The following is a 25,683-nucleotide window of genomic DNA, read 5'->3' as shown; positions in this document are numbered from 1 at the left end:
TTGTAATATGCCATAGCTATGTTAGTGTTTTGGGCATTTATTTGAGTCTTAGATTACTTATTTAGAATGGTGGACTTGGATTAGATAATCATAAGTTGAATCCTAATACAATTCTGTGCTTTATATCTAAAACATAAAAGAAAGTTTAGATTTAAATTAAAGCAGATATTCACAGACACTAATCATTGTCATTTCCTTTTCCAGAATCTAGGAATGGCAAAACCTTATGTGAAATCCAAGGAGATGACAGAGTTGGTCAACACACCATCCTGGATGGACAAGGGTCTGGGCTCTCAGAATGAGATGAAGGAGGAGGAGAGAAGACCAGCTGCTTATGGGATGCTTGGCAGCTTAGCTGAAGAGCATGACAGTATTGAGGAGGAAGAAGAGGAGGAAGAGGATGGGGAAAAGCCTAAGAGAAGGGGTCCGAAGAAAAAGAAGATGACAAAAGCTCGCCTTGAGAGATTCAGGGCTCGGAGAGTCAAGGCCAATGCTAGAGAACGGACCCGGATGCACGGCTTGAATGATGCCCTGGACAACCTGAGGAGAGTCATGCCATGTTACTCAAAGACCCAAAAGCTCTCCAAGATAGAGACTCTTAGACTGGCCAGGAACTATATTTGGGCTTTGTCTGAGGTCCTGGAAACTGGACAGACACCTGAAGGGAAGGGCTTTGTGGAGATGCTCTGTAAAGGGCTCTCTCAGCCTACAAGCAACCTGGTGGCTGGATGCCTCCAGCTGGGCCCTCAGTCTGTCCTCCTGGAGAAGCATGAGGAGAAATCTCCTATTTGTGACTCTGCCATTTCTGTCCATAACTTCAACTATCAGGCTCCTGGGCTCCCCAGCCCTCCTTATGGCCATATGGAAACACATCTTATTAATCTCAAACCCCCAGTATTCAAGAGTTTGGGAGAATCATCCTTTGGGAGCCATCCACCTGACTGCAGTACACCACCTTATGAGGGCCCACTCACTCCACCCTTGAGCATCAGTGGGAACTTCTCCTTGAAGCAAGATGGCTCTCCTGACCTGGATAAATCCTACAGCTTCATGCCACATTACCCCTCTGCAAGTCTAAGCTCAGGGCATGTGCATTCAACTCCCTTTCAGGCTGGTACCCCTCACTATGATGTTCCCATAGATATGTCCTATGATTCCTACCCCCACCATGGCATTGGGGCCCAACTTAATACAATCTTTACTGATTAGGGCAGTAAGACAAGCATTACAGAGGATAACGTGGGAATGTTTTCCATAATTCAAGTGGTTGAGCTGAAGATTCAATGACCTTAAAGGAACCCTATAGATATAGATCAGACACAATAGCCCCAGTCCATTTGGGCCCTCCTGCACCTGACACACTCTTTTCTCATCAGCTTCCCATATCGTATTGATTCCTCTAGTTAGGGTTCTCAAGTGAAATTATTAGACTGTTTACAATCATGTGGAAATAAAACAGAAGCCCTGGGCCCTATTCTAATGATGCCAAAAACTCATTGAAAGATCTATGTCAATTAATTTTCCATTGCTGGCCTCTGTTTACTTACTGGTAAAATTGGACAATTGTTTTAAGTCTAGATGATTTCTAAAGTCCTTCACAGCTCTGAAATTCAATAACTTTGGGGATCATGCCTATAAACTTCTTGAAACTGAAAGGATTGAAGAATAATAGGAAATGGACAGTATGTGTGGAAGGATTAGATGGAGTTGCCAAAGGAGGACAAGATGCATTTTTCTCTGGGACTTGGTAGGACTTTTTTGCATCTATCTAAAAATAGCCTCCAAAGGTAAAATCCTAACTTGGCTTTCACTGTGAATAACAGAGCATGTTCTTTAAGAGATTAGCTCTATTTCTTATTGGCTGAAAGCTGAACATCCATCCCTTCCTTAGTAATTTGAGAACCATAATAGGGATCTCATATCAACTTGATTCTTGATAATACTTCAAAAACACTTCCTTAGTACTAGAGGTGGGGCAAGAAAGTCACTGTAACCCCAGACTCTTATGACCAATGGGACTCAGAGAAGTCATCTAGACCATTTCATAGCCTCAATAACTCAAAGGCTCTGGAAATTCTGAAGATGCTCAGGTGCAGCTATTGGAATCAACCAACAACCCAGGTCATATTCAAGAGCAATAAAATGGCTATTGGTTATACCAAATAACCATAGTTTGGGGACTTTCTATCTCACACCTGCCCATAGGAAAACCAAATTTTCTCTGGCAAGATAAATTGCATTTGGTTACAGAAAACATGGTTAAAACCGCTGACCTCTGTCCATACCAATTATTATTATATTTTCTAGAAGGATAAGCACCAGTGAATTTATTGACCAAACTTGAATTCTTCCAATGCATATACAATTCTTTATCTCCTCCCCCACTAATTGTTACCTCTTCCTCACTTCAAAAACATAATATGTTGTTACATATTGTAGATAACTTCCCAAGTGAGCAGACATAGGGATGCAGAAATCAAATCCAAGGTCAGTGAATGCTTTTCCCGATTTATGTTTTCATCACAAGTTTATCCTGATTTGCAGGGTGTTTATTTTTCTTCATGTAACTCTTCTTTCTTTTATATCAGCACTAATTTTGTCAATTTTTTTCCCAGAGAAATGTGATCTGAGAAATTTCACTGGCCTGTTCAATCTGCCAGGACAATTATTTAAAACAAACTAAAAGCCTAAATGGTTTGCATGATAGTGGATCTCATCCTGTTCCTGCCAGAGAGGATAAGTTTAGGATGTAGGGTACACAAATAGGGCCAATGAATAAAATTGATAAGGCAGATTAGTTTGCTGTTTTCTACAGCTCAGCTATCCCCTAAAACCTGCCAAACTATCTGTGTATCTTGAATTTTTAACCCTCTTATTTATTATCTCCTTACAGTCTAAGTTACCCTCTTTCCATTTTGCTTGCAGTGCTAGCCCTGCTATATTTTGCACCCTTGGTTCGTAAACCCCCTTGAAAATATCCTTGCAGAGAGATCTTAAATCCCACCAACTACCAAAGTGGTTCCCCTCACCACACTGTTCTAGAGGCAAAAGGCAAGTAAACTGTTTACAAAGCCATCCTTTCTGAGGCTATACTGGCATTTACCTTTGTGAGATGCTGTGGGGGATCTAGCATTTTCTGGCATTTAAGTTTGTAGATAATGAATGTTGTTGGAGTTATTTATTAGATATTATTTATTTAATTTATTTCTCCCTTCCTTTCATGCAAATTTCTTGGGCTCCGTACATGTGCTTGCAAACCCTCCCTAAGGCTTTGTTTGGAAAGTAGCTCATAATTTTTCTAGGAATTCCTAGTTTGGGGTGAGGCGAAAGGAGGAAGTTAGTGCAGAATTACCTGTAATGATTTTATAAAAAGCAGCAATAATTTGAATGGCTATGCAAGTTAATATTCTTAGATTCCCACCCCCCCTTCATTCTAAGACGAGCCAGTTATTTTTTGGGAATCTGTTGTTTATGCTTTTGAGGAATATGATACCCATGAAACAGGCTTCCCTGGGATTGTTCAGAGAGACTTTCTAATTGAATTAAAATTTGGGAGTGCAGTATGATTGGAAAGAGCCTACTCTCTTACCCAAGGTGGTTTCATTCTTCCGTGGACTTTCTCAAATAAAAAAACCCAATTGTTTAAACTTTTTGTAAACAAAACAAAACAAAACAAAACACAAAACCCAGACTGTTTCTCTTCTCTTTTTTCTAGCAGAAATAAAACTGTGAGTTTTATTAGAAATTGTGTTGCCTTGTCTGTCTTCAAAGTTTTTCTTCACTCTTGTCTATCATTTTTCTTGGACTCTATGTCCTGTGAGCAGTCAGCAAGAGCACAGGCCAGTCTGTCAGGAGGATTTACATCCCATATTTCAACTCATCTTGCCAGAAGATTTGAAAGGCCTAAACTAAGTAGTCAGAAGCCTAGAAGCACTGATCTCTGCCACACACATAATCAGCTATGTAATCGGCAGTTGAGAAAAAAGGATCTTCCCACTTACAGAAATCTAGGGCAATAGGCATCCTAAGACACTGAACCACAGAGAGGTGGACAGCAGGAAGATGCACTATTATCCAGAACTGGGCCTACCAACTTTTCAAAATTTATGAAGTGTGTTTTTTGGCAACTGCTTTTTGACATCTCTTCTCTTGACTTTTTTCTTTCGGGGTCTCTTCTTACCTGACTAAAATTCTGATGATAAAAGAAATAATAATGATGATAATAAAGCATAGTTGGTTAGTCAAGGGAAAGAGTTGATTTAAAACACGGAAAGGAAGTCATCCTGTCACTGCTCTCCTCATCTGCCCAGGACCCACTCTCCAACTTGAAACCATGTTTTAAGCTTCAGTTTATTAGGTACCAAAGATCTATCATGCGTGTAAGAAGATATTAAGTACATTAGGAACAAATATGAAGTTACAGTATTTTCCCATCAGTGGTATAATGTAACAGTTTGCATATTGCATTTTATTTACTTTGACACACACCATGGAGCATTTTCTTATGTCATAAAAAGTTTCTTAATCCTTTCTTATAGCTGGCAAGCATTCCATGTTAAAATACCACAATTTATGAAATCAAATTACATAATTTATATTTTTCCAATCTTTCATGAGATTGAGTGAATAATCATGTATCTGTGTCATTTGACACATATTAAGAGAATCTTTACAAATAATATTCTGGAGGTATAAAGATAAACTGACAGATATCAACAATCACATCTAACAGTTATTGGATGCTTACTAGGTACTGTCGCTTTTCTAAGCTATTTATATGTATTAATTCATTCAATCTTAACACCATCCCTACAAGGGAGACACTACTGTTATTTTCATTTTACAAACTAGGAAGCTAAGGCATAGAGTAATCTGTTCAAGCTCACACTGCTAGTTAGTGGTGGAGCCAGGACTGGAACTAGTTGGTTTATCCAAAAGGTTTGAAATGATTCTTTGTGGTTATTTGCCTGGGAGGTACACAAGGATGTCATATCTGCAAGAAGCCAGAGCTGATGGAACTTTCTGACACCAGCTGTCCTTTACATATGACATCCTGTCGTATCTATGACCCAGGCTGGCCCATACCCAAGCTCTGCAATAGAATCTGAGAAGACTTTCCTTCTTCTGACAAAAAACTCAGCTTTGTATTGTATGTTGCCTATGTAGATATAGGCTAGCTCACAGAGCAGTGCTTTGTTGCTTGAAAGTATCTTTCAGAGGGCTAAAATCTATTTCCCTGCTGTCATGTCATAGATCTTTAGAGTTTTAGAAAAAAGTTTTAGCGGGGAGTTACAGAAATGAAAATTGCAAAATCTTCTATTGACAGAGGAGCAGCCTAGCTTCAAGATTATTTTTGTCTGGCTATATAACTTTGACGTACAGTTTGTCACTTTGATCGCAAACATTGGCTTTGGGATCAAATAAATGATATTTTATTTATGCAACTTCCTGGTTGAATAACCTCTGTTAAGCTGATTAATCCTGTAAATCCTCAGATCCCTCAAATTTAAAATGGCAATAATAATAATGGTTATGTCACAGGGTTAGTATGACGGGCCAATTGAGATTATACACCCAGAGCACAAAGCAAGTATCTAATGAGTGGTAATTACTACCATCCATGTTACCATTCATTATTCTTTCATTATATTTATGTTAACTTTTCTCTTTGTCTCCAATACATGACTGAGGGAGTGTGGATGGTGACTGCAGCAGGCCTAGGGTACCCATGGAATTCTTAGTTAAGAGGGTTGGATCAAGTGTGAAACTAATTAGTTGATAGTCCTGGACAATTTATTGAACATCTCTATGCCTCAGTTTCCTTCTGTATAAAAAAGACATAACAATTCCACCAATCCATGGAGTTGATATGAGAATTAAAAGTAATGATAATGCCAGTGAAGGGTTTGTCTCAGCTTCTGGCACCAAGGCAGCAATCAACCATTATTATTTTTATTATTATCATGAGAGAGAAGATGAGGAATCGAGAACAAAAGGACAGAGCAGATCCTTTGCATTTATACAATAAATCATTATAGCCAACATCAAAATCCAAGCCTTTTGACCTACGGTCCATACATTGGAATATACCGTTTTCTAACTCATCACAGGGACATGTTAAACAGAAATCCCCAGAAGCAAATTTCCTGAATTGGGGAAATAGGAAACACCGTATTTTTCTTTTTTTTTCTAGAAATTAGTATAGAGTAAAAAGAGCCTTGTGGTAGCTTTTTGCTGTCATCTGGCCCAAAACCATGTAGAAAAAGAATACTATTACCTCACAAATACATAGTATTATATATTTCATTTCAATTTAATTTTATAAACAGTTATCGAACATTTCCTGTGGGCCAGGCATTAAGCCAAATGCTGGGAATACAGAAATAAATATATGACCATGCTTTGTAGGTTTATAGTCTGGCAGAGTATAAAATAATAGAGCATTTTTACATAATTATTCAATATTAAGAGCAATATGAGGCCAGTAGTTCAAGTATTATAGACACTGCCTGATAGAGGAAGAAACTGACAGAGATATTACTGATTAGCTAGGTCATGCAATCAGCTAGAAGTTAAGTTAGAGATGATCTGATTACAATGTTGTATGTTTGTTTATTTGTTTTAGATAAGTGAAGGTCTGCTGCATTTGGGGTTAAGTAAAACACATATTCTGAAATAAGGTTAATGGATGATTATGACAATTTTGGATAACTTACTTGGTTAAATTAAGTAACCCCTCAAAGCCTCAGTTGCTTTGCTAAACTTGCTAAAGTTAATCACTACGAATATTACATAAAGCAAAGAAAATTGTGGCCCAGGCTAGGTGCAGATGCATAGTAACCAGAGAGGTAGTCAATAATACAAATTAAAGGAATCCCATCAGGGCTGTCCTAAAACACATGAAAATAAAATGTTTGATCAGTACCTCATATGTGTGTAAGTAAGTAAACTTACTAAATGTGAATTGGAGAAAATATTAGAAAACAATAAAGACTCAAGGAAAGGAAGAGGAAATTGCTGTTTGCTGAGCATCCACAGCAGGTATAAAGTCACAAAGCTCAGTTCTTAATATTGAATCAGTCTTCAAAATAAACCACTGAAAGGGTTCCAGATATTGTAGAAACGTATGTAGAAATGTGAAAGAAAATATGAGGACATGGCAAGGCATGGAAGATGTCTGAGCTTCTGTTTTCTCATTTATAAAACGATTGTGTCATTAGATGCCTGAAGTTTCTCCCAGCTTCATATGCTTATGGTTCCATGAGGGACCAGTGTCCATTCTCTCTGACAGATAAAGTTGATAAGATAAGATAAAAGTTGATTAAGTCAAAGCTAATAGGTAAAGCAAAAACGGACTACAAAACATTAAAATGAAGGTTGGGGTTCTCGTGTGGTTTTATCATTACCAGGCAGCTATTTTGAGGAACTGGGGTGCTTTCAGTTTGTTATCAACTTAGAGGGCAGTTTCCTAGCAATGAACTCACCCTCCACAGATGATGACAGAAGTAGGTTTGGCACCCGAAAGGCCCATCAGCTACAGAGAGCTAAAATAATCAAAAATCAAATCAAGAAATTGCCTTATTCCTAGAATTGTGGCCCCTTCACTCCCTTAAATGGGAAAGGATAGGACGATGTTGACTATGTTATTTACTTGGTTACAAATGCAGCATGTTTTCAGTTATCCATATGAATAATCCATGCTGGGGATGATTGATGGAAATATTTCACATGAAGCTCATTTCTCTATGCCAGCTGATATGTTTTTGTTGTGTGTGTGTATGTGTGTACACACATATGAATGTATCTACATTTAAAAACATACATCAAGTTATATATGTTTATGTGTGTGTGTGTTTATGGGTGCGCATGTGTGTATTTGAAGGTATGTGTTGGTACATGTTGAACACATACATCCACACATCCACACACACACACACACACACACATATGTATATGTATATGTATATGTATATATTTGGATGAGGTCTAAAGTCAAATGGAAACACTTTTGCATGGTTTAATTTTTGGCAAGTCTATATGCTGGGTCCGTTCCTTTGCTAACTCAAGGATAATAACTGAGTTAGAAAACTAAGCACTGGCAAAGGGAAGTGGAGACAGAGAGCGGGGAAGGACGTGGGGGAAGATCTTGTGTCTCCCACGGGGCTGGACCTGGAGGGGCAACCGATAATGGTAAGTGCTCTTCCTTGGTCCAAGCCTGTGCAGTCTCCTCTTCTGAGAGCTGGCCTCTGAGCTGAGGCAGATCCAGGGCAGGCAAGCACGTGGCTGCCTCGCCAAGGGCCAGGCACAGCAGCAAGCTGCTCAGGGACTCCTGGAGCAGACGCTCCCCTGGCTCCTGCTCAGCGCACTGTTGCCAGCCGTCAGCTTCCCTCCTGCCAGACCCCTGGGCATGCTGATGGGAATGGCACAATTACCTAATCCCTGCCCAGGGAGATCTAGGACACATGCAGACAGATGGAGGACCAGGGGAATTCAGAACTGTTCAGTATTGTAGGAGCAAGGGAGACAAGCCTGGGAGAGGTTTGGTTAATGGGCTAGGTTTGAAAGGAGGTTCTAAAGTCTCCTTTTCTCCAAGAGGCTCCCAGGCAAGCTGTTTTTCTCACCTGAACAGAAGCTCTGGAAGAAAGACTTCAGACCTCCCCCTGGCTGCTGCCAAATAATCTGAGAAAGAGCATTCACTGACCGTCAGAGTCTGGGTTTCCACAAGGAAGAGAAAGTCACAGAAGGGAAGTGAGGGAAACGAAGTCAGTCGGAGAGCCAAGAGGGCCCATACAGAGAGGGTGACAGAGAGTCAGAAACACAGAGATCAAAAGAGCACATGTGCACACCTGCCACGTTCGTTACCTTTCTTTATTTCTCACTGTTCACCCATGCAAGCTCGCCTTCATGCAGCTGCCCCGGTTCAGACCCTCAGGATCTCTGTGTTTGGATTCACGCAACAGTGTTTTTTTAAACCTCCAATTTTTTTTTTTTAAAGATTTTATTTATTTATTTGAGAGAGAGAATGAGAGACAGAGAGCACAAGAGGGAAGAGGGTCAGACGGAGAAGCAGACCCCCTGCTGAGCAGGGAGCCTGATGCGGGACTCGATCCCGGGACTCCAGGATCATGACCTGAGCTGAAGGCAGTCGCTTAACCAACTGAGCCACCCAGGCGCCCTAAACCTCCAATATGTTTGCATCCCATGTCTCCTCCTTGCCCCAATCCATCCCAATTGATTGTCTTAAAGAAAAGCCAGGACCATGTCATTTCTTTTGTCAAATATCTGCATGCATTCTCCAAGCACTGCAGAATGAAGCCCAAACTTCTAGCCTCTCGTTTAATCTCTGCCCACTACAACAGGTCTTGGTCTAAATTTTCAGGTCTAAATACCACTAATTCTCCCCTCACTGTCATCGGAAGCCACCCATCCCACTCCCCCACCCTTCTTTGCCACCCCATCTTTATATTTGTGTTGCCTCTCTGGATTATAGTGCCTCTAACCAACGTGAAGTGACATGATTCCCTTTCCTTTGCTCCTGGCGGTACCTTTCATTGGAGTGCTCTCTCCTCCATCCTCACTTACCAAAATTGTACTTATCCCGCAAATCCTAGCTGAAATTCTTCCTCGATAAACAAAACATCCCTATAATAATTATTGCCTCCTTCTTTATTATTTATTTATATTTATGTTTATTTTACTTATATTTTTGCCTCCTTTCTGTATATTTATTTAATTGTTGCCTTCTTCTTTTGCAGTGTAGGGAATCACGGAAGTTGACCTTAGAAATAAAGTTCTATTTCCATCTAGGTCTCCTCTACTAGATTATAAGCTCTTGAGATGAGAGGCTGTTTTATTCCCTTGTTATATTAACAGCTCCCAGTGCAGTCCTTCCCATATAGTAGGGAGGAAATAAAACAAAATTTTTGAGGTTCATCTAAACATGTGCTCAGGATTGTGATGTTAGGTTAGCACCCCACAAACTCACATACAAGAACATTTCAAGAGAAGTATTCTTTTTCCCCCTATTTTATAGATGACCATAAGGAGTTTCAGATAATGTCCAAGTCTGCTCAACTCATAAGAAGGGAGTGGTGACTTTCTGTCAGGGTGATTTTTGCACCAGTATATGTGTGAATGTAAAAGAATGTAAACATCTCATGAGTTTTATCTGCCCAGTGTCCACCATGCCATTAAATATAACAAAAGCTTGACCATAAAAATATTTATTTAGATAAAGTTAGAGAGGCCAGTTGAAATAATATGGAATAAAATACAGAGACAAATTAAAAAGTTTTGAAGAAGTAGGGTTTTAGAAATAAACAAAACCAGGGGTGCCTGGGTGGCTCAGTTGGTTAAGCATCTGACTCTTGATTTCGAGACTAGTGAGATTGAGCCCGGCATCAGGCTCCACGCTCAGCGTGGAGTCTGTTTGAGTTTCTCTCTCCTTCTCCCTGTACTCTTACCCCCGCTCACAGTGCTCTCTCTCTCTCTAATTAAATAAATAAAATCTTAAAAAAAGAGAAATAAACAAAACTGGAGAGACAGAAATAAGCCAACATAAAGGCTGAGTAAGACTGGAAGAGGAGGGAGGGTGAGAGTAGGAAGTTTAAAAGAAGAACAAAGGCAAGATAGGAGTGTGGGTGCACCTTCTTCAAATGGGACAACTCCAGTATTTTTAGATACTGTGTGAGGGCCTTGGGGGTGGGTGAGCGTGAAGTCCGCATCAGGAAATGGGCAGTGGCTCCCTCTGCTGTGTCTCAGGCAAGAGCCCTGTGTCTTGATTCCTGCTGCACAAAATGCTGGCTGTCGCCGTACTTCCCACCAAGCCTCCTTGAGAAGAGTCCCGGATTATTTGTCTTCAGAGCAACAGAAATATCACCACCATAACTCATTTTGGAGAAGATCAAAGACTATAGGTTTCTAAGTCTTTCCATTTACTGGAAGACTTATGCTACAATATGAAAGTTTTCATTTGGTCACGGATATACCTTCTTTAACGACAAGGTACAGCAAACAAAAAATTATTTACTGATGAAGTGGATGAATAAATTTCTCCAGCTCACATGGCCATTAAGGTCTAATGATGTTTTGGGTCTGTGAGTCTGACAAACTCTCTGTGATTTCCAGGTTTGACACATACTATCATTGACTTTGGGCAAATTTCATAAACTTCCAGAACTTCAAAATCTTTATCTGCAAAATGACAGTAATACCTTGCAGGATTTTTGTAACTTTAAATCTAATTGCTTTAATCCATATATCATGAGACCTGGCACATTATTAGTGTTCAGTAATTGGTAGTCTTTGTCATCATCCTCATCATCCTCATCAACATCATTCCCCCTACTCGGGTGAGATCTCTATCATGTTGGGCAAGAGGAAAGACAGATTAAGGCAGAGGCAGAGGAATGAGACAAGGTGACCCATGAGGGTGCAAGTAGTACTGGATAATGACTAAAACCATCAAATGGAATCACTGGGTTGCAGTCTGGAGCGTGTGACTCAGCTGGAGCGTGAGTACAACGGGTCCCTAAGCAGAAGCATCAGGGACAGACGAGGGGCAGCTGACACTGTGCCCACAGCTGGCATAATCCAACAAGATTTTCAAGGATAAATGAAAAAAAAAAAGTCAGTCCTGAGAGGGAACACCGCTGAACCATGCTGCCCTGTTTTTGAGCAGCAGCTGCAAACAGGGATAGCAGCTGCAGCTGTTTGCAGAAGCCTGGATTCCCAGGGAAAGTGGGCATCAGGCAAATCAAAAGGGAGGCAGAGACAAGCAAGGAGCAATGCCCTGGGTTCCCAGGATGGCAGATTCCACTGCACAGAAATAAGTGCCTGGGCAGGGCGGGAGATGTGTACGGTGGCAAGGAGAGGGTGTTCTGCATGTGAAATGATGCTCAGTAGTGACAGCAGGCTGATGGATCAGTCGAGGAGCTAGCTCAGGGGTCAAGACCTTCTCAGCCCTTTCTGCCCCTAGATTGCTGCATAAACATGAGCAGATAATGATTATAATAGCTAATATTAATTGACTGCCAACCAGATGCCAGGCAATGGTCTTCATTTTTTACATAAATGAAATAATGTAATACTTACTAAAACACTATGAAATAAAAGCAGTCCTAGTGTTGTCTGTATTTTACAGATAGAAATTTGAGGCTCAGAGGAGGAAAGCAGCTCTACCAGGTCACCTAACAAGGAAGTGACAAATCTGAAATTTAACCTGGGCAGTTTGGCACCTCAGCCTGAATTTTTACCCATCATTCTCTAGTAGTTCTGCCCAATAGAACCGTCTGCAATCACAGAAGTGTTCTGTAATGGGTAGCACTTGAAACATGGACAGTGCAACTGAGGAACTGGATCTTTTATTTAACTAAAAATAAGTTAAATTTAAATGGTTGGTTATGACATAATGGACAGTATAGCTTGATACTGTCTCTCTAGAGACAGATCTCTATGGATTAATTTCTATTCCATCTCAAAATTGTGGGTTTGCACACAAGGATGAAAAAAATTTCCACCATTTCCAAATGCCTGCCCCTACATATGTCATTAATCATTCATGACTCTTACCTACTGGTCGTTCTTCAGAATCCATCATGAGGGAAGATGCTAGGCTGTCGCTATCAAGAACTTAGACTCTCCAACTGAGGAGGAAATGATAGCCGTCTGGGGACTCTAGACTATCTAAGGAAGGTGCCAGGCTTGGACATCAGAGGGAAAGGATGCCGTTACAGAAGACAGCTCTTCCAACAGCACTGCTTTTCTTTCTGCACAGTTGTACCCCCACCCAGTTGCTCTTCACCCACATGACATCTCCCCCAACCCCTAAGTCAAAATTGGTGGGGCTCAACCGCGGTGTGCTTAAGATTTTAACTGGTTTTCTCTAAAGGCCCAATCCAAGTCACTTCTGCTGTCTATCCCCTTGTCAGCAGATATGAATGGAAACAAAGGAACATTTTTTTTCCATTCTAAATATTTGCTGAAGAAGCCCTCTAGCAGGATCTATGGTGCATCTTTGCACACAAGGAAGAGTCACAGGCAGTTCAGAGATGGGGAAACACTATTTTCTGCAAACACAAGAAAAATAACATTTCCCCAGATATTTCTTGAACCAGAATTTTTATTTGAGCCTTCTGACACTTGAATAACTGACCTTTGGCATCAGCCTAAGCCTCTGGAAACTCCAAGGCCTTATTTGACATATGTTTTCCTACTTGGTTCTTAACTAACCTATTCTCTGTCTGTAGAATGACAGACCTTCCAGTTCCCCTGCCTTCCCTTGCTCTTTTGCCTGCCAAACTCCTACCTGGATTTCAAGATTTAGCTCAAAAATCACTTGTCCTGGAAAGATTTTTTGATTCTTCTCCCAATGCACACATCTTCCAGGCTGGGCTAAGTTCCCTTCCTCAGTGAGCTAATGGCTCCTTTGCTCACACCCCCAAAACATCCCCCCCCTTCATTCTGCTGTACTGCTATATTCCTAAATCTGTCTCCCCTGAAGACTGTTAGTTCATCAATAGTAGAGAGATAAATTACAGATCTCTGTCCCTAGTACCTTGCAAAGAGCTTGATATATGGCAAGAGTTTAATAAATATTCATTGAATAGAGTGAAGAATAAATGACTGAGCTAGAAACAAGATCAGACTCGCGTGGCAGAGCAGATCACTGTTACAGACAGACCAACCCTAAGGTCAGGAACAAGGGAGCCCGTTCCCTGGCCAAGCTGACCTTTTCTCTTCTGAACAGAATAATCAAGGACAGACTCTCTCCTCCTCATTCCCTGACACCCCCATAAAATTCCAGTCATTCTGATTTTAGCCTCACGTTTGCCTTCCCCCCAACCCCCTTCCAACACAGTTCTAACACACTCGGTTTCTCTCTCTCTCTGCCCCAATTGTTTCTCTTTCTATAGCATCGGAATCTCATTGTCATGCCTGCCCTATTCCCTCCTGACCTCTCAACCGCCCATTGTTAGATGTCAGGAGGGCCTGGGTGGCAGCTGGGCCCCAGCAGGGCAGACCTGGCGTCCCCAGGGCATCCCAGGCAGGTGCTGGAATACTCAACAGCCGGGCCTGGTAACGCACCCTCAACCCCTTCTACAGGTTCATTTCCCCCTCCCACAGGTTCCAGTCCCTTTCTCAGGGGCTGTTAGGGCCTGAATGATCATCAGCATGGCTGGTGTAGGCTTAACTAGAGAAAACAGTTTGACCTTTCCTCTGAAAAAGTTCAGGTCTCTCCTCCTGGCTATTTGCGCTCCTGTGCAAATCTCTTCTCAGTCAGGCATCCTGTGTGCTATTAGCCTATGAACTATTAGCTGAAAGCATCCCTAAATACCAAATTCCACCTCTGAATTTTTGGGTTACCTGTGTCTGCAAAACTCTCACTACCACATCATCTGAGATGATGGAATGATCCAATTATTCAAAGTTATACTCAACACTACCTCCACAAGACAGCCTCTCTCAATTCCAGCATCTCAGTTGACCTTCATAATTTCATTTCATTTGATCCTCATAATAACTTATTACAGGGGTATGCATCACGCCCATTTTACAGATTAGGAAACTGTGACTCTGTGTTTATTATTTGCTCAACAGGTGGAAGAACTGAGGCTTGATTTTTATGGTTTTATGTTACATGATCTTTCTAATAAATTTCATTACATATCTAATTAAATTTTATTAATGGAATTGTTCAAGTCTGATGATAACACAGATGTCAGGGACACAGAGTGAATGGAAGAATAGAGAGGTTTAGATTTTAGGAAGAATTTTTCCAATGAGAAGAGGGGAAATTATCTACTTAACTGAATTCTGAGCCAGGACAAGGAAACCCTTAATTATATGGGGTTGAGTTAAGTGGAGATCTAAGTAGGGAGAGGGATGTATAGAAAGATCAATTTCTTTATTCCCTCACTTCCTCATTCTAATTCTTCATAACCATGTTTTATCCTTACCTCCAAAGACACCAGTACTAATGCCAAGTAATAAGTAATCCTCCTCATCTTTAGAGGAAGAACTTTTCCATTAAATGGAAAGTTTATGCACTTCATTTTGTCCTAACTTCATCTTACCCCTTAATCCTGCACTATGAAGCCCATGGGTCGTTTTACTTGGCAAAGCTGATACCAAAATGGGTTCAATTCCTGAAATAGGTCTGGTTTATAAGCTCTTAACTCTGAGCCTCTTCAAAGTACTGATTGATGCGTGTGATTAAGATTGTTAGTCAGGATTCAACCCTTAACTTTGAGTCTTGAGTGGAGACTTAGCATTTTTTTCCTCACCTCTGTTTGTCACCACAGGGTCCTGGGCAATTTTTCGGGGTGTGAGGGATGTGGGAAAAGGAGGTACAGTGAACACCTTACTTTTTTTTCTGCTAGAAATCAAGAGGATAGGACATTGAGCATGGGCTCTTGGAACTCTTTTCCAGGTCCCAGCAGAGGATTGTGGGGTCTCCATCCCCCCTGTATATTCATGTTGGCTTGAGGAGACAGCCAAGCAACTAATTAGGTAATTCCTCAATAATTTTTCTCTGGGGAGGACTGCTGCCTCACTCAGGGCTTACACAATTAACTATTCAGATTCCACCCTCAGATTTGAATTGTACCCACAGCTGAGAAATAGACAACTTGTGAGTCCCTGGGGCAAGAGAATAGATTTTGTAAAGATTAGATAATAGCTGGAAGCTAGTGATTCTGGGCAGAAGGAAATATATTCCTATTCCTTGCTCCCCCAGCCAATGCCTCACATCTGCCTTCAGTCTGGAAGGACAGTCCTCATGCTAGATACTTCCCATTCTTGTACCAGTGTTTTGTAAGTAAGTGTGTGTTTTTAAATCAAGTTGCATTTTAAATAAATAGTTGATGTATCACTTGAATAACTGCTGTATTAGAAAAATTTTTAAATGCAGATTCTCTCAAAGCAAACTCTCCTTATTTTCCTCTTTTTTCCTTTTTAAAAAGAGTGATTATACCTTGAAATTTTCTTCAAATGAGTCAGACCTGTGTATCTGTAATTACTTTGAATGGCTTTCCAATTTTCAAAAATTCAGTTATCAATAATTATTGATATTAATTGTTTGCAGATCATTTTCCTATGACTCAACATGAATTTCTCTTCTTCAATGCCAAAGAAGATTAGTCCAATAATAATTGTGCATATTTCTAGAGAAATTCAAGGTGGTATTAAAACTGATTTGTAGCACAAATCTGTACGAGTCCACCAACATAATCTGGATTGGAATTTATCTTTCTAAGCTGTTCCAGTGAAACAAACAGCAAATTGACATCTTGCCATGGGTACTAGAATGAAGATCACCAACTTCTAGCTCTACTACCTAACTAGCTTTGGGCAACTCATTTCCTGATTCGTTTAGAAAATAAAAGCATTTCATTAGATGACATCCACAGAAGAGAAATCCTAACCAGTGATATTTACATTTTTGTTGTAGCTTTTTTTGTTGTTGTTGTTAAAAGAAAGTTGAGGAAAAAGACAAATGGGTACATTCTTGTTAAAGGTTGGTATATAAATAAGCAGTTCAGCTAACTTACTGGCCTTTACCTTCTCCTGTCCATCCCTACCCTCTTTTGCTGAGGGTACTCCTACAGAACATTTTGAAAACTACCATTGTAGACTCCAAAGGGCTTAGATCAGTGCTTTTGGTTTTAAGGAAATGAATAAAAAGGGAGAGTGGCGCAAGGTATAAAATGAAAATCCATGATTTCATACTGATATAAACAAATGATTGATTACATACAAAGGGACAAAAAAAAAAAAAGAGAGAGAGAGGAAAACCAAGAAACAGACTCTTAACTATAGAGAACAAACTGCTGGTTAGCAGAGGGGAGGTGGGTAGGGGGAAGGGGGAAATAGATGATGGGGATTAAGGAGGGCACTTGTGATGAGCACTGGATGTTGAATGGAAGTGTTGAATCACTATATTGTACACCTGAAATTAATATAATACGTATGTTCACTAACTGGAATTTAAATAAAAACTTAAAAAAAGAATATATGCATACAGACAGACAAGTATACTATGTAGAATAATTCCAAATAATTTATATGGATACTTTGCTCTCAAGGAGGTGGGGAGTCACTCCTTAAGTGTGGACTGTGCATAGTGACTTGCTTTCAAAGAGTACCTTGTGGAAAGGGTGAAAAAAAAAAAGTCATTCTATCAACCTCCCTTTGATGTGATGTGGTGAAAATGGCACTTTATCATTGTGATCTTCCTACAAAAAAAATAACACCAAAAAAATAACGAGATAAACATAAGACAAATCCCAACTGAAGGACATTCTACAAAATACCTGGCCAAGGGGCACCTGGGTGGCTCAATCCATTAAGCATCTGCCTTTGCATGTCAGGTCATGATCCCAGGGCCCTGGGATGGAGCCTGGAGTCGGGAATCCTTGCTCAGCGGGGAGTCTGCTTCTTCCTCTCCCTCTGCCCTTCCCCCTTCCCCCGCTCCTGGTCTCTCTCTCTCACTCTCATGCTCTCTCTCTCAAATAAATAAATAAAATCTTTAAAAAAAATGCCTGGACAAGACTGTGCAAAATAGTCAAAGTGATCATGAATGAGGAACACCTGAGAAACTGTTACAACCAAGAGGAGCTTACAGAGCTATGGTGACTAAATATAATGTGGACTCTAGATGAGATCTTAGAACAGAAAAAGGGCAGTATGTGAGAACTGAGGACATCCAAATAAGGTATGGACTGTAGTTGATAATAGTGTATTAATAGGGATGCCTGGGTGGCTCAGTCAGTTAAGCATCTGCCTTTGATTCAGTTCATGATCCTGGGGTCCTGGGATCAAGCCCTGCATCAGGCTCTTTGCTCAGTGGGGAGCATCCTTCTCCCTCTGCCTGCTGCACCCCCTGCTTGTGTGCTATCTCTCTCTCTGACAAATAAATAAAATTTTAAAAATCTAAAAAAAATAATAGTGTATTAATATTGGTTGATTGTGACAAATGTACCATATAATCATAAAAAATGTAAGATTGTTGTAAGATGTTAATAAAAGGAGAAACTGGGTGTGGGATATCTGGAAATTTTTTATACTATCTTCACAATTTTTCTGCAGATTTAAACTTTTGAAATTAGAAGTTTATTTTAAAAAATTAAAAGGAGAGTGGGCGCCTGGGTGGCTCAGTTGGTTAAGCGACTGCCTTCGGCTCAGGTCATGATCCTGGAGTCCCGGGATCGAGTCCCGCATCGGGCTCCCTGCTCGGCAGGGAGCCTTCTTCTCCCTCTGACCCTCCCCCCTCTCATGTGCTCTCTGTCTCTCTCATTCTCTCTGTCTCAAATAAATAAATAAAATCTTTAAAAAAAAATTAAAAGGAGAGTGGTGAATAATAAAGATTATGGAAACCCAGAAAGTTGTCTGCTCAGGGCAAGGAGCCCTATGTAGACTTCCCATCACTGAACATTTATTACAAGAGGCTGACTCACTGTGCAGCACCTCCATGGGGAACAATTTGAACGGGGATATCTCTCCATTATAGGAGGAGGATTTAAGTCAGAGTCATGGAATAACTTCTTAGTTGAAACACCTGAGATATCTTCACCTGAAGACCCCCCTCCAGAGGAGGGATCACTATCTCCATATGGATAAGGTCAAGGGGAAGAATGGGATAAAACTGCTCTTCTAGGTAGTCAGGGAACGATCAGTATTCCAGGGATGGGCAGCTAGTTATACTGGGGTAAATATCCAAGGTTCAAAGAAAAGATTGTAATGCAGTTTCCAGCTGCCTCTTTGCTTCTAAATAACTACTTGCCTGTATCAATAATATCAATTACAGTCTGACTTCTAGCATGCAAGAGATTGCTTCAAATTATCCATGTTAATTAGTATGTAACAAAAACTAATAACAGTGTTTGGTACTACCAAGCATCTTCATAGTATTTGGCATTTAGTAGGTGTGCAATGAATACCTGTTGAGTAAATGATAGATTGTAGGGTTAATTTTTAGTTCCATTGGAATATAGTTTTTACTGATGCAGTCCATTCTATTTTCATTTATTTGATGCAATCATCCTCTCTTTCTATTTATTTTATCCTTGTAACAACTCTGAAAGATACACAATGGAAATGAACATTGAGACCACTATTATCTCTGAGTTCTCCCTGGCACCTGATTTGTCTGGCACATGTCTAACTCTTTTCTGCCCTGGAAGGCAGAGTTTAGTGTATAAGCTGATCAAACCAATAAAATCACTCAAGTGGCAGCTTTTTCTTCCCTTTAAAGATCTTCTTTTTCTAGGACATATAGAAAATGAAGGTAGAAGGTATTACTTCATGTTCTTCTATAATCATCTTCCTGGCAATTATCCCTTAGGATTATATTCTCTCTTCAGTTCATCCCAGTTTTGCAGTGGGCTTCTCTCATTTCATGGCTTGGGACTCATGGACATTACCTGATGCTATTCCTCCAGATTGATATCAGAAAATATACAAATGTGTCACAGACTACACCTTCTGTTACTCATAAACACATTTCTTCTACAGCCTTAGAGATTTAGGCAAATTAAGAGAACTATAATATTTAAGGGGGAAAAAAAGAAATTATCCACTATAAATGAGTACTCTCATAGGCCATGGAAAGAGTACTCCAAAGCACTTCAACAAATGCTCCTTCTCAATGTTCCTAGTTTCTAAACTTGTTCCTTGCTCTGCTTCTGTCTATGACAGTGCATTATTTTCTTACTTCCCTGCTAGTGCTCTTCCTACCTCAGTAAGGACCTAGCTCCTTCACCTACAAGTATACCTTTCCAATTCTATTTTACTGAACCTAGAATAATACCCTTAAGTTTTCCATCAAGTGAATTTGTGGAAGTCTTTGATAGTATTCAGGGCAGCACAAGCACTCCAGAGCAAGAATCCTTTGTTTTTCCAGGACTGTGTATTATGATACACATTTTAATTATTCAGGTTGTCAGCAATTAACTGTTGGATAAGTATAAGTTGCATATGTATGCAAACGTACACACACACACACACACACACACATTTCCTAAGACAAACAAGAATTCTCAGAACGAGTAGAGGCTGATATCATAAGGAAGAGAATCCATATGTTTTCTGTTTTGAACTGCACTTTCCTGTTTAGATTATCATTAGTTTATCTTGTTTCACCTTCTCAACAAACACAAGACATTTTCAAAGTATACTCTTTTAAGGTCTCCTAGGACTAAGAGGCAGGCCCAATTCTGGATCACATACCTATTAATGGTCTTACTTTAGCTTCAGAATAAAAGATTTTTACAGCTTGTAATGGCTCAATAAAATACTTAGCCATGAGTAATCCTCCTTCAACTTAGAGGGCCGGGAGTTGGTGGAATGAAGAATAGGGTTTGGGGTGTCATTCTCCTAGTTGAACATGATTGGTAAGAAAAATCCTGCTGTGTGCCTTTGGATTTTACTTTCTAACTTTGTTGTTATGTGATCTTGGGAAAATTGACTTAATATCTCTGGGTTTTGGTTTCTTAATTATAGAATAAGGATAACAACAATCTTTCAGAACTTTTATGAAAATTAGAAATGATAATGTGTTTAGATTAACATGTTTTGTGGGTATAGAAAATGTTTCCCCTGTTTGCTTTCTCCCCATTCTCTTCTCTTCTCTCAGTTAAGACATTGTGGGGAAGGATTAGTTTGTTCACGTAAACAGTTATGGACAAGTGGGAAATTTATGTTCTTTTTTTTTATTCTGCTACAGTTTTTTTTTTTTTTCAATTCCCTGTTAGATTTTTTTTTAAAGATTTTATTTATTTATTTGACAGAGACACACAATGAGAGAGGGAACACAAGCAGGGGAAGTGGGAGAGGGAGAAGCAGGCTCCCCGCAGAGCAGAGAGCCCTATGTGGGGCTCAACCCCAGGACCCTGGGATCATGACCTGAGCTGAAGGCAGATGCTTAACAACTGAGCCACCCAGGTGCTCCTCCCTGTTAGTTCTTTTTTAAAAAAATTTTTTATTGTTATGTTAATCACCATACATTACATTATTAGTTTTTGATGTAGTGTTCCATGATTCATTGTTTGTGCATAACACCCAGTGCTCCATGCAGAACGTGCTCTCTTTAATACCCATCACCAGGCTATCTCATCCTCCCACCCCCCTCCCCTCAAGAACTCTCAGTTTATTTTTTGGAGTCCATCGTCTCTCATGGTTCGTCTCCCCCTCTGATTTACCCCCCTTCATTCTATCCCTCCTGCTATCTTTTTTTTTTTCTCTTAACATATATTGCATTATTTGTTTCAGAGGTACAGATCTGTGATTCAACAGTTCTGCACAATTCACAGCGCTCACCATAGCATATACGCTCTCCAGTGTCTATCACCCAGCCACCCCATCCCTCCCACCCCACCCTCCACTCCAGCAACCCTCAGTTTGTTTCCTGAGATTAAGAATTCCTCATATCAGTGAGGTCATATGATACGTCTTTCTCTGTTTGACTTATTTCGCTCAACGTAATACCCTCCAGTTCCATCCTCGTCGTTGCAAATGGCAAGATCTCATTCCTTTTGATGGCTGCATAATATTCCATTGTATATATATATACCACTTCTTCTTTATCCATTCATCTGTCGATGGACATCTTGGCTCTTTCCATAGTTTGGCTATCGTGGACATTGCTGCTATAAACATCGGGGTGCACGTACCCCTTCAGATCCCTACATTTGTATCTTTGGGGTAAATACCCAGTAGTGCAATTGCTGGATCATAGGGTAGCTCTATTTTCAACTTTTTGAGGAACCTCCATACTGTTTTCCAGAGTGGCTGCACCAGCTTGCATTCCCACCAACAGCGTAGGAGGGTTCCCCTTTCTCCGCATCCCCACCAACATCTGTCGTTTCCTGACTTGTTAACTTTAGCCATTCTGACTGGTGTGAGGTGGTATCTCACTGACGTTTTGATTTGGATTTCCCTGATGCCGAGTGATGTTGAGCACTTTTTCATGTGTCTGTTGGCCATTTGGATGTCTTCTTTGGAAAAATGTCTGTTCATGTCTTCTGCCCATTTCTTGATTGGATTAGTTGTTCTTTGGGTGTTGAGTTTAAGAAGTTCTTTATAGATTTTGGATACTAGCCCTTTATCTGATATGTCATTTGCAAATATCTTCTCCCATTCTGTCGGTTGTCTTTTGATTTTGTGGCCTGTTTCTTTTGCTGTGAAAAACATTTTATCTTGATGAAGTCCCAGTAGTTCATTTTTGCCCTTGCTTCCCTTGCCTTTGGCGATGTTTCTAGGAAGAAGTTGCTGCGGCTGAGGTCGAAGAGGTTGCTGCCTGTGTTCTCCTTTAGGATGTTGATGGACTCCTGTCTCACATTTAGGTCTTTCAACCATTTGGAGTCTATTTTTGTGTGTGGTGTAAGGAAATGGTCCAGTTTCATTCTTCTGCATGTGGCTGTCCAATTTTCCCAACACCATTTGTTGAAGAGACTGTCTTTTCTCCATTGGACATTCTTTCCTGCTTTGTCAAAGATGAGTTGACCATAGAGTTGAGGGTCCATTTCTGGGCTCTCTATTCTGTTGCACTGATCTATGTGTCTGTTTTTGTGCCAGTACCATACTGTCTTGATGATGATGACAGCTTTGTAATAGAGCTTAAAGTCCGGAATCGTGATGCCACCAGCTTTGCTTTTCTTTTTCAACATTCCTCTGGCTATTCGGGGTCTTTTCTGGTTCCATACAAATTTTAGGATTATTTGTTCCATTTCTGTGAAAAAAGTGGATGGTATTTTGATGGGGATTGCATTGAATGCGTAGGTTGACCTAGGTAGCATTGACATCTTCACAATATTTGTTCTTCCAATCCATGAGCATGGAACGTTTTTCCATCTCTTTGTGTCTTCCTCAATTTCTTTCATGAGTATTTTATAGTTTTCTGAGTACAGATCATTTGCCTTTTTGGTTAGATTTATTCCTAGGTATCTTATGGTTTTGGGTGCAATTGTAAATGGGATCGACTCCTTAATTTCTCTTTCTTCTGTCTTGTTGTTGGTGTATAGGAATGTCACTGATTTCTGTGCATTGATTTTATATCCTGCCACTTTACTGAATTCCTCTATGAGTTCTAGCAGTTTTTGGATGGAGTCTTTGGGTTTTCCACATAAAGTATCATATCATCTGCAAAGAGTGAGAGTTTGACTTCTTCTTTGCCAATTCGGATGCCTTTTATTTCTTTTTGTTGTCTGATTGCTGTGGCTAGGACTTCTAATACTATGTTGAATAATAGTGGTGATAGTGGACAGCCCTGGCACGTTCCTGACCTAGAGGCAAAGCTCTCAGTTTTTCCCCATTGAGAATGATATTCGCTGTGGGTTTTTCATAGATGGCTTTTATGATATTGAGGTACGTACCCTCTATCCCTATACTCTGAAGAGTTTTGATCAAGAAAGGATGCTGTACTTTGTCAAATGCTTTTTCTGCATCTATTGAGAGGATCATATGATTCTTGTTCTTTCTTTTGTTAATGTATCACGTTGATTGATTTGCAGATGTTGAACCAACCTTGCAGCCCAGGGATAAATCCCACTTTGTCGTGGTGAATAATCTTTTAAAGTATTGATGGATCCTATTGGCTAGTATTGGTGAGAATTTTTGCATCCATGTTCATCAAGGATATTGGTCTGTAATTCTCCTTTTTGATGGGGTCTTTGTCTAGTTTGCAGATCAAGGAAATGTGGCCTCGTAAAATGAGTTTGGAAGTTTTCCTTCCATTTCTATTTTTTGGAACAGTTTCATAAGAATAGGTATTAATTCTTCTTGAAATGTTTGGTAGAATTCCCCTGGGAAGCCATCTGGCCCTGGGCTTTTGTTTGTTGGGAGATTTCTGATGACTGCTTCAATTTCCTTAGTGGTTATAGGTCTGTTCAGGTTTTCTATTTCTTCCTGGTTCAGTTTTGGTAGTTGATACATCTCTAGGAATGCATCCATTTCTTCCAGATTATCTAATTTGCTGGCATAGAGTTGTTCATAATATGTTCTTATAATTGTTTGTATTTCTTTGGTGTTGGTTGTGATCTCTCCTCTTTTATTCATTATTTTGTTGATTTGGGTCATTTCTCTTTTCTTTTTGATAAGTCTGGCCAGGGGTTTATCAATCTTGTTAATTCTTTCAAAGAACGAGCTCCTAGTTTCGTTGTTCTGTTCTACTGTTCTTTTGGTTTCTATTTCATTGATTTCTGCTCTGATCTTTATTATTTTTTCTTCTCCTGCTGGGTTTAGGCTTTATTTGCTGTTCTTTCTCTAGCTCCTTTTGGTGTAGGGTTAGGTTGTGTACTTGAGACCTTTCTTGTTTCTTGAGGCAGGCTTGTATTGCTATATACTTTCCTCTTAGGACTGCCTTTGCTGCATCCCAAAGATTTGAACAGTTGTGTTTTCATTTCCATTGGTTTCCATGAATTTTTTAAATTCTTCTTTAATTTCCTGGTTGACCCATTTGCCGAGTCCAGCTCCAGCCGGGGTGGGTCTCTCGTAGGCAAGGTTGGCATTGGCAAATGAGGAGACACAGACACAGGGTCAGGTTGCAAGCATCTCCTCCTGACAGCCTCAGAAGAACTTTATATGTTAGGATTTTTTTGTTTTTCCCTAATCTTAGATCATTTTCTGGATTACAGCCATAGCCTTCTTTCATTTTTCCTTTGTAATGATTAACATGACCTTTATTGATTTCTGCTAATTGGCTTTTGCTAAAACTAAAAAACAGTACCCAAAGAGAAAGGTGCTAGACAGAGCGTGACTGTCTTGTTATTTTGTTCTATAGAAACTAATTCTTCATGGAATTAGTTTCATTATGATTGCTTACATAGGCATAACTAAGATGAGTAGTCACTTTATCATGAAACCCCAGAAATATTCCCACAATTATAAAGATTGCCATAAATAAAATGAAAAAGAATAGCAGGAACCAGCCCAGAAATATTCCCACAATTATAAAGATTGCCAAAAACAAAATGAAAGAGAATAGCAGGAGCCAGCTGTGGAGTCTCCTGTTTTCAGGATCATCCCCCATACTTGGACTTTGTCAAACAGCATGAGTAGCTTGGTTCGTGCCACCCATTCACTTTTTAGTAGGGTGCCCTTTAGCCTCCATGTATTTGAGTTCTTTCCGACTTTCCTCTTGTGATTGAGTTCTAGTTTCAAAGCATTGTGGTCTGAAAATAGGCAGGGAATGATCCCAATCTTTTGGTACCGGTTGAGACCTGATTTGTGACCTAGGATGTGATCTACTCTGGAGAATGCTCCATGGGCACTAGAGAAGAATGTGTATTCTGTTGCTTTGGGATGGAATGTTCTGAATATATCTGTGAATTCCACCTAGTCCAGTGTGTCATTTAAAGTCTTTATTTCCTTGTTCATCTTTTGCTTAGATGATCTGTCCATTTCAGTGAGGGGGTGTTAGAGTCCCCCACTATTACTGTATTGTTGTCAATGTGTTTCTTTGCTTTTGTTATTAATTGGCTTATATAATTGGCTGCTCCCATGTGAGGGGCATAGATATTTACAATTGTTAGATCTTCTTGTTGGATAGACCCTTTAAGTAGGCTATAGTGTCCTTCCTCATCTCTTATTACAGTCTTTGGTTTAAAATCTAATTTGTCTGATATAAGGATTGCCACCCCAGCTTTCTTTTGGTGTCTATTAGCATGGTGAATGGTTTTCCACCCCCTC

At 40.0% G+C, this 25,683-nt stretch overlaps 1 protein-coding gene across 1 annotated transcript; it reads left to right on the top strand.

The window, feature by feature from the left end:
- Positions 1-213: 213 nt before the first annotated feature.
- NEUROD4 (neuronal differentiation 4) lies at positions 214-1,316 on the top strand. The gene has a single exon (XM_045867749.2). It carries the CDS (start codon positions 214-216, stop codon positions 1,207-1,209), a length of 996 nt encoding a protein of 331 aa, XP_045723705.1. The 3' UTR covers positions 1,210-1,316.
- The last annotated feature ends 24,367 nt before the right edge of the window (positions 1,317-25,683 follow it).

Source organism: Mirounga angustirostris, unplaced genomic scaffold, assembly GCF_029215605.1.
Source record: "Mirounga angustirostris isolate CCGP_5_RB_7025 unplaced genomic scaffold, mMirAng1.0.hap1 SCAF_5, whole genome shotgun sequence".
Classification (NCBI taxonomy): Eukaryota; Metazoa; Chordata; class Mammalia; order Carnivora; family Phocidae; genus Mirounga; species Mirounga angustirostris.
Note: the sequence above shows the minus strand (reverse complement) of the source record. Positions and strands in the feature narration are given on the sequence as shown.

Bases quoted from the DNA above. Each gene is read 5' to 3' on its own strand.
- NEUROD4 (XM_045867749.2), top strand. From the start codon at position 214: ATGGCAAAACCTTATGTGAAATCCAAGGAGATGACAGAGTTGGTCAAC.